Source organism: Ailuropoda melanoleuca, chromosome X, assembly GCF_002007445.2.
Source record: "Ailuropoda melanoleuca isolate Jingjing chromosome X, ASM200744v2, whole genome shotgun sequence".
NCBI lineage: Eukaryota > Metazoa > Chordata > Mammalia > Carnivora > Ursidae > Ailuropoda > Ailuropoda melanoleuca.
The window spans coordinates 71,355,541-71,374,340 of NC_048238.1; the positions used below are offsets into that span (position 1 = coordinate 71,355,541).

Here is an 18,800-nt window from a genome sequence, read left to right on the forward strand (position 1 = left end):
TGCTGCCCCACCAGAGACCTAGATTTAGGGGGTCGGGGCGGGGTGCAAGATTTTGCATTTTTTACAAGGTCCCCAGGTGTTTCTGCCATAGGTGGCCTGCTGCTCTGTGGATGATTCTTAGGAAATGTTGGTAGGGTAGAGTCTAGATGCCTTGCATAATTGGCATGTCTATAGTTACAGTCACTGGTCACTTGCCTCTAGGCTGCTCATCCCCACTCTTGCCACAAACCATCCTGCACATTGCTGGAATAATCATACTATAACACAAGCCTGAGCTTCCCACCTCTTTGCTTAAACCCCTTCTCTTACTGCATATTATTTTCAAAATACATCCACATTTCTTAGTTGGGATTAAATGGTTCTTTGTGCTTTTGCTTCTGCCTCAAGGTTTGCTCCCGCTGCTTCCCATTTACTCTTTTCATCTCCATACCTCAAATAGTGTTTGGTGCAGAGTAGACACTAGATGAATATTGATTTACTACTATGAAAATGATGGGCTTAAACATGCCGTATTTTACTGAGGGACCTGGGAGATTTCAAGTCATGAAAATAACACCTGTGAGAGATAAAGCTGTCTTCAAATATTGGAAGATCTATGTCATGTGAAACACTTGTTTTGTATGGCCCTATGACCAATCAGTGGAAGTCATAAGAAGTCAGAATTTGATTCCATATAAGGAAGGGTGTGCCATCTTTGTAGAGATGGAATCATCTGCATTGTAAAATATTTAGTTCCCTGTCACCTGCAGTATTCCAGCATTGATTCAATAATCACTTGGCAGGTATTTGGTGAAAGTACTCAAACATGGAGTGGAATTTGGAAGAAATTGCCTACCATTCTTGAAATAAGATTCTGTGGGGGAAAATATAGGTAAAGGGGAAAAGGAAAGAAAATGAATTCTCCATTCCAGAGAAGTAGAGTATTGGGGTTTATGTTATCATGCACACTCTACCTATATACATCATACATGGAATACCTGTTTCCTATACTATAGAATGGATTAAAAAGTAATATCCCTTATTTTTTTCTTTTATGATCCAGTAAGTAATTTAGCCACTCAATGTCTATGGGTTATCATTATAAACATTACTTCTTATTATAGTATTGAAATGTGCAAATGCCAGTTAAGAAATATCTGCCAGAATTTTAGATAAATCAGCTTTTGCTACTGCAACAAAAGAAGCGTTCTAGAAGAAAAACAGTAAAAAGTACATCATGCAGAGAGACAATGATTCTCCAGCTCAACTTAATATGTTATAAAAAAATTTCACTGGGACGAAGAGCCATGACAATATAAAAAATAACACTATAAATCAGGAAACTCACTTGGCTGAGATTTAGCTAATAACAAAAGCTAACAACTGCTATATAATTTAACAGCAATTTTCACAATAGATTGCCAATGACTATTTTGCTTTTTGGATCTCCACATAAAAGGAACAAGGAGAATATGGGATTGAAGAACAGAATTTAATAAATCTTCCTATCAGGTATCTCTTTCTTTGTGCTTTTTATTAGGGACACTTAGATTTTAGTCATTTGAGTAATTTTTAATCAGACTTTTTAAAGACTTGGGATGCTAACAATAACTAACAGCTCTGATTTCAATGATTTTCAGTAGATTTTGTTTATTCAGGAAGGCAAAGGCTACTGGGGAGGCATACCTTCTCAGTAGTTCCTTCCTTGGGAGCAGTAATAAGGGAATGACTGACTCTAAAGACATTTCTCCCAGGCCAGAGCTGCTCGCTACTCTTCACTTCTTCCCCTTCCACTGTCTGAAACCTAAATCTTGCTTTGCTTAGAACCTTTCCTTTTCCTACCCTTCTGGTTTCATCCCCCCCCCCCAATCCCTACCTCTTCTGCTTCTTTCAAACAACATAAGATGAATAAGTACTAGGGATCTATTGTACAGCGTGGTTACTATAGCCAACAATAGTGTGTTTTAAAGGTTTTATTTATTTTAGAGAGAGAGGGAGAGTGAGCACACAAGAGTGGGGGGGAGGGGCAGAGAGAGAGGGAGAATGTCAAGCAGACTCCCCGCTAAGTATAGAGCCCCATGTGGGGTTCAATCTCATGACCCTGAGATCGTGACCTGAGCCGAAACCAAGAGTTGGACGTTTAACCGACTGAGCCATCCAGGTGCCCCCAAAATACTGTATTTTATACTTAAAAGTTGCTAAGAGGGTAGAGCTTTCATGTTCTCACCATAGCAACAGCAGCAACAACAAAATGGTAATTATGTGAGGTGAAGGATTATTAACTAATCTTATCATTCCAAGCCCTTTGCAACATATATATGTATCAAGTCATCACACTGTGTACCTTAAACTTACACAATGTTATGTGTCAGTTATATCTCAATAAAGCTGGGGAAGAAATGAAAAAAAAATCCTGGTCCCAGACAATGAGGGGTCCTGAAAACAACAGTGGGCTGAAAAGTAAGAGATGAGTTTTCTAAGGCCTGACCTGTCACTTCAGGAATTTGTCCAACTTCTCTGGTCCTCAATTTTATTATCTATTAAAAAAAGGGAGTGGATTACCTTACGTTAGAGTCAGTTCCGAAATCCGACTTAAAGTAGCACACACCGTCATCATGCTTTCTGCGCCTCAATGGAATCATCTTCCATTTTTCAAAATTCCTGTAAGACTCTTGCTTGTTTTAAAGGGGGCTTTTGCATCTATTAAATACTGTAATTCTTTGCCAACTACGTCACAAGAGCCTGTGTTGTGAAGTTCTTTTTAATAATTTTTAATTATTCAACTCTGAGCACAGTTAAAATTCAATGTAAATAATGCAGTAATAGTCATGAAAAGAGAAAAATCTACTCTGAAATCTATTTTTATTCATAATATGAAATAAATATACTAATACTGGATGGGGAGCAATGGAGTAATATCTTGAAGAAAAGGAAGAATTCTTTATCCACTCTGTGCCAAGCACAGATCATTTCTGGTGATCCTCACAAAAACCTGTTATGGAAGACATTTTCTTCCTACGCAGCTGAAGAAACTGAAACCCAGCAGGGTTATATAACTAGCCTAAGATAACACACCTATTTAGTGGTAGGACTGGGATTTGAATCCTGGAGATTAAAATGTACTTGTTTACAACATTGTGAATGTACTAAATGCCACTAAATTGTACACTTTAAAATGCCTAATGTTGTTATGTGACTCTTACCTCAAAAGGCAAAAAAAAAAATTTAAAAATCAGAAAAAATAAACGTACAGATCTTCCTCCACTGACAACGGGGTTATGTCCTGATAAACCCATCATAAGTTGAAAATATCCTAAGGAAAAAAATGCATTTATGACACCTAACCTATGGAATATCATAGCTTAGCTTACCCTACCTTAAGCATTCTAAGAACACTTAACATCAGCCTACCATTGGGCAAAATCATCTAACACAAAGCATATTATAAAATAAAGTGTCGATTATCTCATGTAGTTTATTGAATACAGTACTGAACATGAAAACCAGAACGGCTGTAGGGTACAGAATGGTTGTCAGCATATGGGTCGTTCACCATCATGACCTCATGGCTGACTGGAAGTCCTGGGTTGCTGCCACTGCCAAGCTCATGAGAGTGTCTATCGCCTATTGCTAGCTTGGGAAAAGATCAAAATTCAAAACTCAAAGCATGGTTTCTGCTGAATGTGTATTTGTTTTGCACCAGTATGAAGTCGAAAAATCCTAAGTAAAACCATTTTAAGTCAGGATCGTCCGTATGTGTTTATAGCTTGTGTCAATTTAACTAACAGTATGGTAAATCACAGTATGGTAAACTGGAAAGTGCTTAGGACTCGGCTCTTTGACCAGCCAGCTCTGTGCCCTGGAACAAGTCATTTCTCCTCTCCAGAATTCTGTTTTCTAGTCTATAAAATAGGGGAGAGGGAGACTACATGGATGACTTCTAGGCACCCCTTCAGCTCTTTCTTTCAGTCTGTCCTCTACTTATTTTCTGTGGCAGAATATTATCTGGTCTTCATTGCCCTCTTGTGGGTAAAAGATGAACTGTAACTATCGCTGTATTTGTACAAGATTTCAGAATACTCACTTCATTTAAAAAACAACACTGAGAGACTATGGACTCTGGGAAACAAACTGAGGGCTTCAGAGGGGAGGGGAGTGGGGGATTGGGATAGGCTGGTGATGGGTATTAAGGAGGGCATGTATTGCATGGTGCACTGGGTGTTATACGCAAAGTAATGAATCATGGAACTTTACATCAAAAACTAGGGATGTACTGTATGGTGACTAACATAATATAATAAAAAAGTATTATTAAAAAAAAAACACTAAATCCAAATCCAAACAGCCATTTGGCATCACGCAGATAAAAAAGCTGGATGAATGAATATTCTGCTTCCTACCAGTTTTTCTATCACGGTGACACAAGCTTAGACTCATAATCTTTCAAAATAAAAATAAGGACATAGTTTCATGTGGTCAGGAACAAAGGACAGATCAGGTAGACATTTTTTCTCTCCCTACACACCTTAGTTTTCTATTTTCTTAGAACATGACCTTTTCACTAATCTGTCAGTGTTTTTTTTTAAATACTGTAAACAAAATTAAAAGGGAGGACATATGGGAGAGGATTGCAGAAAACCCGCAGTATGGATACGATCAAATGTTAATACCCTTAACATATAAAAAAAGAGTTTCTAGAAATCAATAAGAAACAAAAACAAACGTTCTCCACCCCAAATGGCCTAAGGACCAGAATGGGTTATTCATTCAAGAAAAAATAAAAATGGTCAATAAATGCATGAACAACTATTTACTCTCAAAGGATGAAAAATATGCAAATCAAAACATGAGATCATTTTTCATCCATCAAATTAGGCAAATGTGGTTTGAAAGGAAGATAATATTCAATGAGTGATGGAGTATTTAGAAAAATAGATCTCTTATGCTACTGGTGTTTATGAAATTTGGGACAACTTTCTAGATTGCCATTTGTCAATATATATTAAAAGCCATACAAATAGTCATAATCTTTAACCCAGAAATTTTACTTATAGAAAATAGAGATGTGAATTAAGATTAATATTAAAGACCTTCACTGCTGTTTTGTAAAAGGAGACAGTTGGAAAATAATCTAAATGTCTAGCAATAAGTGTTTGATTCCATTTATTATGATAAATCCTTCAACAGAATATTATGCAAGCATTAAATACAATTCCTAGAAAAATATGTAATGACTTAGATGAAAGTCCAAGATATATAAATGAAAGATTATAATGAGTGTGTGTAGAATGATATCACTTTTCTTATATAAATAATCATTAAATTATTTATTATATATAAATAATAAATATTAAATATATTTATTTAAATATTAAATATAAATAAATTATTTGTTATACAAATAAATATTAAAATTAAAATCTGGTTACCTCAGGGTAATAGGATTACAGATAACTTTCTTTATCTTGCTTTTTTGTTTCTTTTGTTTCTTAGTTTTTTTGTTTTATTATTATTATTATTTATTATTATTATTATTTTTTTTTTTACCATGGATGTATATAACTTATGTAATCAGAAAAAAAACACTTAAGGACAAGGTTTTAAAGTTCTTACTGGTGACACTGTTTTCTCATTGGGAACAAATGGAAAGAGAGATGATTCAAAGTTTATACCAACCCTTGTTCATCTATAAGAAGACTCTATACTGAACAATATATTACAGAACACACCCTTGGGTATGTTGATTTTAAGGCAGCCAGGAACAATAAAAGAGAAAAAAGAAGAGATAAGCCTATCACTTGCTTCCTCACGAATGCACCACAGGAAGGCATGATTTGTATTTTTACTCTGATCAATACAGGTAATGTTGAATTAAGAGCTATTTATTTCATTAAGGCAGCATTTCTCAATCCATTTGATCAATCAATTAAGTAGAAGCACAGCTTGGCTTGTCTGGCTAAAATTCAGGGGGGCTAGAGTGGGACTCATTGCACATTTACCCATAATTCATAAAGCATGAAAGGAATTGACGGGTTACTCAAAAATACATATACTTGCACTCACAAAACCCACCATTTAAAAAAGCACTGCGGGGCGCCTGGGTAGCACAGTCATTAAGCGTCTGCCTTCGGCTCAGGGAGTGATCCCTGCGTTCTGGGATTGAGCCCCACATCAGGCTTCTCCGCTGGAAGCCTGCTTCTCCCTCTCCCACTTCCCTGCTTGTGTTCCTTCTCTCTCTGGCTCTCTCTCTCTGTCAAATAAATAAATAAATAAAATCTTTTAAAAAAATTAAAAAATTAAAAAAGCACTGAATCAAAATTCTCTATATTGCTTTGGAGAAAACCAAAGTGATTTTTAAAGACACATAGATCACTGCAGCAGTTCCTATATGACTAAAGATGACAATTCCTTCACATATTGAGCTGTGAAGACACTTATTCTCACTGGGAAAGCACTTTAGTAACCCTTCATCCTTCAAAAAAACCTCACACAAACATCACCACCTCCACCAGCAAAATAAAAGTCAGATCCTTGCTCAACATTTTTGGAAACATATCAATGAAGGGACACTTAAAAATTTCTTTCATTCTTGAAATATACCTAGCTTCTATCATTATCCCTTCCTTCTCTTAAAGAGAAAGGAGTAAAGAATGAGGGCTTCATTGGTGATGGTAACATGAAATAATTAAAAAAAATAGCAAAATAAACAAACAAACAAAACACCCTGAGGTGATGGATATGTTAATTAGCTTGATTGTGGTGATGATTTCACAGTGCATATATATATATATCAAATTGTCAAGTTGAGTACCTTAAATATATACAATTCCTTAACATTTAAAATAAATTTAATTAACATATAGTGTATTACTAATTTCAGAGGTAGAGTTTAGTGATTCATCAGTCGCAAACAACGCCCAGTGCTCATTACATCACATGTCCTCCTTAATGCCCATCACCCAGTTACCCCATACCCCCCACCTCCCCTCCAGCAACCCTCAGTTTGTTTCCTAGAGTTAAGAGTCTCTTATGGTTTGTCTCCCTCTCTGATTTCATCTTATTTTATTTTTCTTTCCCTTCCCCATGATCATCTGTTTTGTTTCTAAATTCCACATATGAGTGAAATCATATGATATTTGTCTTTCTCTGGCTGATTTATTTTGCTTAGTATAATATCCTCTAGTTCCATCTACGTTGTTGTAAATGGCAAGATTTCATTCTTTCTCATGGCTGAGTAATATTCCATTGTATATATACCACATCTTTATCCATTCATCTGTCGATGGACACGTGGGCTCTTTCCATATTTTGGCTGTTGTGGACATTGCTGCTATAAACTTTGGGGTGCAGGTGCCCCTTTGAATCACTATGTTTGTATCCTTTGGATAAATAGATATATGCAATTTTTATTGGTCAATTAAACTTCAATAAAAGCAGGAGGAAAAAAAGACCAGTTTCTTGGTAAGATTTTATTTATCTGAGAGAGAGAGCACATATGAGCAGGGTGGGGAGAGGAGCAGAGGGAGAGGGAGAGCAGACTCCTTGCTGAGCAGTGAGCCCAACTCGGGTGGGGGGCTCAATCCCAGGACCCCAAGATCATGACCTGAGCCAAAGGCAGACCCTTAACCAACTGAGCCACAAAGGTGCCCCCAAAAGACCAGTTTTGAAAAAATATATTAACATTTTATCAAAAGGTATATCACAGTTTATCTGCCTTTAAATCATGTGTGAGAAAAGCACTCCACTGTAATGAATCCTAAATCTCCATAGCAAGAAGAGAAAAAAAGTGAAATGCTTATGAGGATCACTGAGGTAAAAAACAAAACAAAACAAAACAAAACAAAACAAAAAAAACCTGATGCAATTAGAACTACTGCAGGTAATTAAATGAAAGTAGAGATGCCACCCCAGCTCCCACCCTGACCTTACTCAAATTGCTGCCTTGATTTTCCAGTGTGTTTTAAAATTCAATTATAGAATTGAAGAGAAACCCATCTACTCCACACCCTCCACTTCCTGGAAGGATCATAGCCAAACTATTTCCAAAAATGAGGAGCTATACTATTTGTTAAGACGTCCAGAGGAGATTTCCTCGTGGATTATGAATCAAGCAGAAAAACAACGAAGACAGAAAGCTAGTTTTCCGCTTTCAAAATATCAGTTTTGGATGAGCAAATCCTTTTTAAGAGGCTTATAAATCTCTGATCTTCTACAGCCTAAAAGCTGCATCATTATAGCCTAATCAAAAGGATTTCAGGTGCTGTATTTGAAGCATGGTCTGATAATTTGTTAAATAATTATCTTCAGGATGGAAACAGTGCACGTGGCAAAAAAAAAAAAATCTGTTTTTCCCCCCTGTGATTTCAATTGCCCAGAGTCCCTACAGGCAAAAGTAGAGGAATGGGAGAAGTCTGAATCTGTGATAGACGGAATCAATGTAATGAAGTTATGTGCTGCAGAGAGATATGTGCCCATGATTTAAAAGTCACCACTATGGATATTCAAGCCATTTGATACTAAGGCAAGTATCTTTAAAGTCCAGTATGTGAGAAGCAAGAGAACAGAGTTATTTAACAAAATTACCCTTTGTTTTCTGATTTGTTTCACCTACATATTTGTGTTTTCCTAAGATCTGGACAGTATATCAGCCAAGAAGATAAAAGGACTATATATACTCTATTTATATTTTGTGATGGTTTAACATTTGTTTTAAATTATAATGAAGAAGTAAGGTGGAGAGTCAAGATCCAATTTCCAGTCTCAGCGTTCTTCATGCATTAAAAAGTGACATAAAATAAAAGGAACCTCCCCACCTTAATCTTTTGAGTTTGCTTCCCAATCGGTACAACCTATCTCTCTCATCATTAGGTTGTGGCTGATTGGGGTACCACGGCAAAAACATGATCCAGAGGCCACATGCAGTGCAGTCTCAAAGAGTGATTTGATTGGCACCCTCTGTCATGCCCACCAGTTGCTCGAAAAAAGAAAGGCAGAGAAGAAGCACAAACATTGTATACTGGTTATTCAAAATGCACTTTTTATTCACTTTAACACAGATGATTTTTTTACAGTTGGAACAAAATATCTGATACACAATTTTGAGTTTTTAGCAGCACCTGCAACGAGAGGATCGTGGAATACCTCAAGGTAAAGTAGAGATGGCTGAGGCAGGCACAAATTAACCTGAAATTCATCAATCCACTGAAGACATATGGAATCTGAGGCCCCCTGAATGTAGCCCAATACGTGACAATAAACCAAATAAATATTCTTTATGATGTTTTATTGGACTATTGAAAAACAGTATAGTTCCAATTAGAAATATCTTATTCAAAAAATCCAGTGTTCATTAAAAAAAAACTTTCTGAAAATATTGCACTGCACATTCTAGCATATACAATTTCTAAGCCTATATGCACAGTTCCTGGTACTCACAGATTCCAGCCTTTGGTGTTTTATAATCTTACCCAAACATATGTCAGCACCCCACTGAGTGTTACTCACCAAAATGCCACTGTTTTTGTCATTTAATATTAACAGCTTTCATTAGGATATTGTGTAGTGATTTGGCAGAAGAAAATAGGTATGGCTAAGAGGAAAGGGGCTTCAGATGACCTGTCAATAAAATTAACGCTTGCCTTGGTTAGACAGGAGGTCTATGAATAGGATACCCACGTAATTTTTTTACTTAAATGACCATATGCCGTTCTAATAGCGACAAGTACTTTTGTGAGTGGAAGGAGGTCTTTATGTAAGCCTGAGATCTACAAATAGAAACTATTATAAGCAGAGTGCAAGTAGAAAGAAAGGCCCCAGGTCTCATGCACTTAAAAACAATTAACATTTAACAGTTCTGATGTACAGATTTTCATCCTAACATGATTGTATCAAAACAATCATAGAACTTGGAAACCAGTGTGGCTGGCTATAGGCATAGGCAGGATAGGGACCAATACTTAAGAGCTGTGTGGTCCCAGTTCTGGCTTCGACTTCTGGCATCAAAATTACTTTGACAATGGGGTCAGGACTATATTTAAATGGGAAATATTGAGTATGACTGGGTTGAGATACCATCTTCCACTTGTCTATGTAGCCAAAAAGTCCCAGAGCTCTTAAAGCACATAAGGTCCCACATGTAAGGCTGATTCCATATGTGGCTACAATGGAGAGTTCTAGGCTATATTCCTGTGAAAGCTCCTGCTTCCTCCCTGGCCTCCGTCTCTTTTGCAGGGGGGCGGTGGTCACTTCTAAGTGTCCCTCACCACCTTGGGTCACTATTTTTTTTTAACATAGATGTTTTAAAAGTACAGATTAAAAGCTTTGCAGGACAAACAGATCAACCAACAAGAACTAGACTGCATACTTGTAATACAGTATATAGCTAGCAGTCATGGTAATCAACATTTGACAAACCATCTTTGTATTTTAATATAGTATTTTTAGGATATTTATATCGGGGCACATAATGACTACTCAGAGCTCAAGAATTCATCCTGCTATGGTGCAAAAGAAAGAGCTGTGTAGTTGCTGTTAAATACTGATCCCAGAATAGTTTGAGAATTTTAAAAGTCCCTCCCCAAAGTCTTCGCTGTTGTCTTAAGAAACATGTAATGATAACATGGCACTGAAACATAGTTTGTACCTTGCAGATTCATAGAACTTAGAGCTTAAAGGGACCTTAAGCCAAATATCTAGCCAGGATAGAAATTCTTTTTATGGCATTTTAACAGATGGTCATCTAGTATCTTCTTGAATATTTTCATTGGAAGGGAGTTCATTATTAAGGCAGTCCATTCCACTGTTGGACAACTCTGTGAGAAATTCAGTCTACCACTGGGTTAAAGTCTGCTCTCTTGTTACTTTCAGTGTCCTAGTTTGGCCCTCCAAACAGACAGTGCAACATACAAGATATTCGTTCCTTCTGTAGTAAGTATTTGAGTTAAGGAAACTTGTAAGAAAAGCCCATTATCCCCCAATCTTTTCTGAAGGTTTCTCTGAGAGCAGAGCACAGTGGACCAAAGGACCATCAAAATTATGAGCCGAGAGCACTGCATCCAAAGCCATATACTAAGTAGCATTGCTAAATTGATAAGAGGTTGTCAGAGAAGCAACATCCCTACGCAGCAAAAGTCGACTTACGAAGTAAAAGCAGACCAACCATTTATTTGCAAGGGTGGTTGGCATATTGAAGCATAATCCATTCACTAGTACCCTGTTACTTCAAACACAAAGAGTATAATCAATTTCCAGTGTCATCAGTGTAGCTCTTATTGAGATATTTTTTGAAAAGCTCAAATGGGAGCAAACCATATATAAGGATTCAAACGAGGCAGTGTATATCATTATACCTAATTATCACAACCTTTTTATAATTGAAGCTTAGGCCATCCTCGTTTGCATTATTATTTTTTTATTCTGATACAGCTCAGAGTCTTATTTTTCCTTCCTCTGGCAGAAATGTCAGAAACTGCTTGACGAGAGTCCATGGTGACATTTGGTAGTTGACTAATGGAACACTTTAAGGGATAGCTGTAGCTCTTCAACACCTTCATGCTGCTGGGTTCTAAGTTTAAACTGTGACTTGAAAATATTTAAATCTCTCAGGACTGAAGCTCTCTGAACTGTCCTGATACACACAAGAAGGAAACAGCAGAAATCACGCAAAATACACTTGGCTTGATAAAGGTTTTTTTTTTAATCACTCTACAACCTCAATTTGAAAGGCTCTGATACACAGTCACAACCTTCTCTCTTACCCTTTTGTGTGTGGGACCTCTTAGAGGGGCACAGTTATTCTGACACTATTGACTGAACAATTTGGGACACACTTTTAAAAGGCTTCCTGCTTTTAACAGCATGAAGATCCTGCTTTGGAGCCACTGTTCAAGTCAATAGTGTGACCTAACATGCAATGTTCCAGCTGTTCCTCTACAGCCAACACCTGCCTGACCGCTTCTTCAAAGGCCACTGTCACATTAGTATCATCTTTGGCACTTGTTTCTAGATAAGGGTAATCCCCATTCTCCATGCACCAGGCTTGTGCCTCCTCAGTAGTCACTTGCCTGTCCTCTTTGTCTACCTTGTTACCCAGAACTACAAAGGGGAAGTGCTCAGGGTCTTTCACATCTGCATAGTAGATGAATTCTTTCTGCCAGTTACCAAGGTTCTCAAAGCTCTGCCGGTCATCCACGCTGAAGGTCAAGAGGCAGCAGTCTGCTCCCCTGTAGAAGGGTGTCCTAAGGCTCTTGAAACGTTCCTGCCCTGCAGTGTCCCAGATCTGGAGAGTTACAAAACGTCCATCTACCTCCAGATCTCGATTTAAGAACTCTACCCCTATGGTGTGAAAAGCCTGGGAGTCAAATTTATTTGTTACATAACGGTTCATAAGCGAGCTTTTCCCAACTCCACCATCACCCAAGAGAATAACCTTTAAGAGCAAGGATTTCCCACTCATTGTTGCAGCACCAGATGGGGAGGAGTTTATAACCAAGAGAACCTGAAAATAAAAGGTAGGAGGGAAAACAGTTAAATCTGAAACTGAAATCAACTTCATAGTAAATTTCTCTGAATTATATGGCCTACCAATTTAACCTCTCTTGATTCATGCTCATTAACTATATAGTACAGCAGAAGGAATAGAATCCTTTTGCATACAAGGGAAAATAGGTCTTGTTTTTCTGAGGTCTTTCTCCTGTGCCAGGAAAATGGCTGAATGCCATGGGTAAATGGACTAGCAGATGCTGCTATAATTTGGTTCAGTTCTGACCCTATTCTAGGGGAGAGAACCTAGAACAGGAATACCACTCAAATGTGTAACCATATTATTAGTTTCCAGTTTGACAGTTCCAAACAAGAGGCAAATAGTACAAAATTGATTTGGAGTTTGAAGTCTGTTCATGACAGACCCAAGAATTATTGAGGAGAGAAAGCTGCATAAGCTGAAATTTTAATTCTGTCAGTAGAGTTTGGGGCTACAATAGACTGGACCCCAGAACTTGGAAGAGAGATAAAGGTCAAGTTTCTTCAGGCATTTGCCTCATTATACTTGCATTGATACAGATACCCACACAAATAAAGGATCTTCCATAGTCTTTTCTTCTGGAACAACGACATGTAAATTGATGATTATTGACTGGGATCATTATAACAGCTCTCATTTAGGAAAAAAACTTTGAATAGCTTATTAATTTTTAGATTTAGTTTCTAATTCCATAATGGCACCAATGAAAATATACTGTAAACTTTAAAGTGCTAATAACTATGCAGTACCCTTCTTGTTACCTCATAACGTGTCTGCACATGGAATATCTAGAATGCATCTTAAAATAAAAAGATCAAATGTTTACTGAACAACTAACTGGTACTAGATTTTGTTAAGTACTTTCACACTAGGTCCATTGTGGGAACAAAACAATGATTATGTTAATTGGGTGTTATTTATACAAGAGACCCAAAGAGATGAAAACCAATTACTAATCAAAACAGCACATGCAAAAGAGCTTCTGGAAGCACACACAACTGAAATGTAATTTTAAAAAGCCTCATTAGTCCTTAGTATTATGTTGGTGTGTGTGTGTAGTAATTATATGTTTTTCTAAATATTCCTCTTTAAGAGATCAAATGAAAAAAATATATATATATATATACCTACCTAGTTGGGTCTTTGCCACAATTTTAGTCTTTTCTTTTCCTTGTTGTTGTTTTATTCTTTCTTTTTAGGTTTCTAGAAAATGGATTGGGTAACATTATTTTTAAAAAATCTATAATAAAACAAAGTTAAGGCTATATATAAATATACTCAAGTCAGGAAAGAAACAGACCCACCTCCACTCACTTACCTGAAGAGGATGCTTTTCACAAATATACTTAAGAATTCAAAATGCTACAAATGCTTAACATGGACAAAATAATATTATTGCAAGAACTTTAACTTGTCCTAATGAGTGTACCTCATACAGCTTATAAAGTTTTATATTGTCCCTCCATTGAACTCTTCATTCAAAGTAAAGGTAAATCAAAAGAAGTAGCCGATATTCACAATAGATGATATTCAGGAAAAGGAAAGCACAGAGGAGTCTAAGACGTGCTGAAATCCTAAGTCAGAGATGAAACTCCTTCCCTTTATGTTTCCCAATGCTCCCATCTCCAAGAAAGTTATTAATGCATTCACCAATCTGCCTCGAGGTTGTCTCTGAAATTGATTCCACAAGATCAGAGAAGAAATAATTATGTTTGGAGATTCCCTGTTTATAATACATTCTCTTGGCTAATTATTTTACTCATTAATTTTGATCATCTGTCTTAAACAGAGGTTTTAGTATTCAGCTGGCTTTATTAAATTCAAACACAACTTCACTTAACATTATAGTTAATTATGGCAAGAGTGTTATTTAAGCAGCGTCAAGAGTGCTGGTCTAAAGAGAAAGTTCTTAGATTTGTTGAGTATTCTTTCTTACTGAAGAATAAAGAAGACTGTAAGAAATCTCTATTGCCTAATAATCTCATGTTATTTTTTTCAAATATAGATAAAGCATATAATAAGGAATTCATCAGAGACCTTAATCAGTAATTATGAATTTAAATGTTTTCTAAATTGATAGGCTTTATCCTCCTCCTTGGTCTAGATCTACTCTAAAAATTTTTCAAGTGTTCCACCATTACTGTTTTTTTTCTTTTTTTTTTTCCTGCTGTCAAATTGCTGTCTTTGTAATTAGCTCAAGTAACAAGCATTAGCACACTTCTTTATCCTTTATACTAGTCTGTAGGATAATTTTACAGACTGCTCACTTAAAAAAGGAACAGAGGAAGTACAAACTTGGGTAACAGTACTGGTAGTACGAAGGGCCCATGCCAAATGAGCTTCCTCAAGTTCCTAGCAAACAGGTGTTCACATCATTAAACAACTCACTAACTCTACTTTCCTGGCTGTGGATAAACTCAAATGATGGGTCAAGGACTGAGTGAATGTGGAAACCAAATACTCAACTCCAGGAATGATGATGAAGTATTAATAACCATCTGAGATAACGCTGTGGCATTCCCTATTTGGTCATTTGCACATACAACTTCTGGGTACATAGGCTCTATACCGGGGAAATGAGAAGAAAAGCAACGCGGCTCCGTGTCAAGTGCCCTGGGTTGGCAGCAATCAGGAGACAAAAGTCTTCATCATTACTCTGCCATTCATTTCTTTTAGGAACATGAGCAGGTTATTTAATCTTCCTATATAAATACAGAGCTGATAATACCTGCCCTACTTAAATCATAGGAGTTGGAGGAAAATGAATAACTCATGAAGTTTGCAAAGATTTGTAAGCACGTATTGAAATTTTGGGTTCGAGATTTTTGCTCCTCTTGCTCCTCCACCTCCTTTCATTCACTGTTGGGGGCCTTGTGACTCAGTATTAACCCTTCTCAGAAAAGACCTGCCAGTAGGACGATCACAATTCTTCCTTTTCTCTTTCCTCAATATCTGAGAAGGCCTTGTTCCCCCAAAATTTTGAGTATCTGCATATACCACAGAATCTTAGTTTGGAGGCACCATAGGGTCCTCTGGTCCAATCCTGCTACTGATGATTGAGAAAACAGTTGAGTGCCTATTGTGTGCTCTTCCTGGCTCTTCTCTCCCTGCCTCTGGTTTCTCCCTACCTACTTTGCAAAGATTCATCACTTAAGCACCCACTGGGTGTAGACACTGTTGGAAATGCATACATTTTTAAGGCAAGGTCTTACCCTCAAGGAATTTGTGGATTAACATATAAGCTTCAGATCTCATGACTTACAGTTGAAATGGTATAATTAAATTGCCTTATTTTGTTTAAAAACCTTTTCTTCCTAAGTATGTCTTTCCTACACAACCAAATTTTAAATTCCTGGATGGCAAAACCCTTGTTTGTATATGTCTTTGAAGACCCTCCAGCATACAGCAAGCATATCCTTCATATGGATAATCTATCATATTTGCTTATTAATTAACTGTTTAGGTGGGTGCTCAGAACTAATGCCTCTGAATTGGTGCCAAGGCACAAGAGAGCTGCAGTTCTGTAAGATGGCCAAACACTATAATTTTTTGTGACTAGGGAACAGAAGTTATGGACTTATCTGGATCACTTTCTAGATGGGACTTAACAGGAATTTCACTTGTTGAAAGTCAGTGGCAATGCTCTAGTTTCCCTCCCCCTCCCCTACATTTTTAAGATAAATATATAAATTTCTCCATCCCCACCAAATATAAGAGCAGTATAATTATCTCCACATTATGTTTTCAGTGGATGCTGGCGTCCCCATCATCATTATCACTATCATCATTTGAAAATAAGTGTGATATCCTTTAGTACATACTCAAAAAGGACTAGCACAGTATAAAAGCAATCCTAAATTTTTTTCCTCTCCCAGAATATGCCAGATTAAAGTCAAACCCTAAAAGAAGATAGCATTAAGGAGGCAATGGAATTCGTTGATAACCCTAGGTACATTTACAGGAAAAGTCAAATCCCTTATGCATCCTGTATGGGTCCCATATCAGGCTAGGATTTTGAGTAAAATGTTTAATCTGATTTTGGTCCTATTCAGAGAAAGATCTGCCTTTAAACAACTCAAATATCCTAGAGATGCAATTCCCCTTTCTTACCCCACTCTCCACAACTAACAAGAATTTTCTAAGAATAGTATATTCACTTTTTTCCCCCAGTTAGAGTCTAAGTCACAGACAATAAGGTAAATTAGAAATTCACATAACCAATACTCCCTAGTTTTCTTTGTTCTTCAACACACTTGAAACGTTTTGAATCTGCTGTGCCTGCACCCACACAGCTTATTAAAATTATTGTATTTAGTTGGGGATGCTTAGGGGTGTGTATGTGTGGGGGAAAGCGTGGAAGGAAGCAGTAAAATGATGAGAAACAAGTTAAACCTTTGAAAACAGAACATTTTAGTGTGATGATGGAGTGAAGAGAAATAGAATAGCAAATTGGTAGCATCAATTCAGTTTCCATGGGTGGAATGATGCTTAAATCCATAGTGCAGTTTGTTTGGGGACAAGTGTTGAGAGGGATGGGATACTGCAGGGCTGGGGGTAGGGAAAGAGCAGCAAGGGAGAGTGGCCCTGGTGGCAATCTGCGCAGGGGAGGAGCCATGGTTGAAGCTACAGGGAAAGCCCATCTTGGTGACACACTGGTTGGGCTACCCAACTCACTGTTGATTCCTGGCACAGTATTTAGAAAATACTGCATTGGAGAACTGGGCAGGGCTTTCTTTAACTTTATGTAAAAATCAGTACAAATAAGAAATGACTGCATCTTTGAGACCCTCTACCTTAAATGGTGTAGGTTGTTTCCAGTACAACCTGATGCTTGCTGGGTGGGGGTGGGGGAGGGTTCTGTAGCGGGGAAGCCCTCTGACGCGCTGGATTCATTGTGTAGAGCAAACAAGTTACCAGCTACATTCCTGCTCTGAGTCCAAATGCCACAGCTCTCATGCCACAGAAACGCTATTCCCACATTTATGACCATATTTATATCCTACATGCAAGCAGAAGGGTTCAATGTGGAATTTCACCTCTAACCTTTCACTCCTCACAACAAACAGCAGCTCTAGGGCTATGAGCCCGAAGGCACACTAGATAGCAATTTGGCGCTGTCCCCAGGCCACTTCTTCCCAAGCAGACTGCCAGGAGACAGGTAGGTGAGGTTGGGTGACATTACGTGAGCAGAGTACAGGGAAAAGAATCTTCCTTAGGAGACTGGGAGCGCTGTCATCTCTACGACAGAGTCACTGTTAGCATTGGGGATCTAGAAAGTGAGATGTTACGCACAGTTCCAACAAGCTCGGACCGGGTCATCTCACCTCATCCCCATCTCTCAGAACCAGAGGCTGTGGCGCATGCGCACTGAGCCACACCCGTTCCCCACGGAGCCCTGCGTCTATCTGCGGGGCTTTGGCAGCCGCTCCGAATTACTCAGCAACGCCCCCCTCCATCGTTACCCTCCCCCCCCCAACTCCGACCCCTGCAGTGCCTACGCATCGTTCCCAAGGTGCAAATGCCCCGGGGGATCACCTAGACCTCCCTTTCTCCCTCTTCCCACAGGCCCCCCACCTCCAGGCCTCCCTCATTCACTGGCTGCTAGCCCCTCTCCCTGCCCACGCACCCGCACCTTACCCTATACAATGGGAGAGCGATGGGAGGGGGCCGCGGGTGCCAGGCAGGTCACCTCTGCGTGCCGGCAGTCCGGCTCCTCAGTGACACGGTCACCGCTCCTGCTGCCTCCTTGTCCTCGGCGGGGCAGCAAGAGCAGCTCGGACCTCGGTGGCCTGACAGCTGCCGCTCGCGCCCGCCACCGCCACCGCCACCGACGCCGCGCAGCGTCTCGCGCCCGCGCCCGCCAGGGGAGGGGGCGGGGCCCGCGCCGCCTCCCTGTGCCCCTTTCTTGGAGCCCGAGACTCGGCGTAGCGGCCTCCCGCCCTCGCGTGTTGCGAGCGCTCCCGGCTCGCTCGCTCTTCTTTCATGCTCAGGGTCCAACCCTGGCCTGCCTTGTCCTCTCCTCTCCTCGCTGATAGTAGGCACAATGACAATGGACCTTCAAATACTGTTCTCCCACTTAGCTCCTCTGCTGCCTGGGGCCACGCCCCATTTCCTGCAATTACCCTTCTTCAGCCTACCTCATTAACCTTTCCTCCAAACCCTCACTTTTGCAGAGCATAGCACATACACCCACTGGTTTCAAATAACTCAGGGAAATCCATGATCACAACGCATTACTAGGCCCTCTAGCTGGGCACTGCTCATGAAATTCTCTTGGCAATCCAAACAGAAAGGCTCACGT

General features: G+C 38.9%; 1 protein-coding gene across 1 annotated transcript; it reads right to left on the reverse strand.

Moving 5' to 3' along the window:
• Positions 1-9,001: 9,001 nt before the first annotated feature.
• On the reverse strand, positions 9,002-18,336 carry RAB9B (RAB9B, member RAS oncogene family). Its single transcript, XM_034649791.1, has 3 exons — positions 18,137-18,336; positions 13,631-13,702; positions 9,002-12,475 (listed from the first exon to the last, which is right to left on the reverse strand). The coding sequence occupies exon 3, from the start codon at positions 12,431-12,433 to the stop codon at positions 11,828-11,830; it is 606 nt and encodes a 201-aa protein (XP_034505682.1). The 5' UTR covers positions 12,434-12,475; positions 13,631-13,702; positions 18,137-18,336; the 3' UTR covers positions 9,002-11,827.
• Between the last annotated feature and the right edge of the window lie 464 nt (positions 18,337-18,800).

Bases quoted from the DNA above. Each gene is read 5' to 3' on its own strand.
- RAB9B (XM_034649791.1), bottom strand. From the start codon at position 12,433: ATGAGTGGGAAATCCTTGCTCTTAAAGGTTATTCTCTTGGGTGATGGT.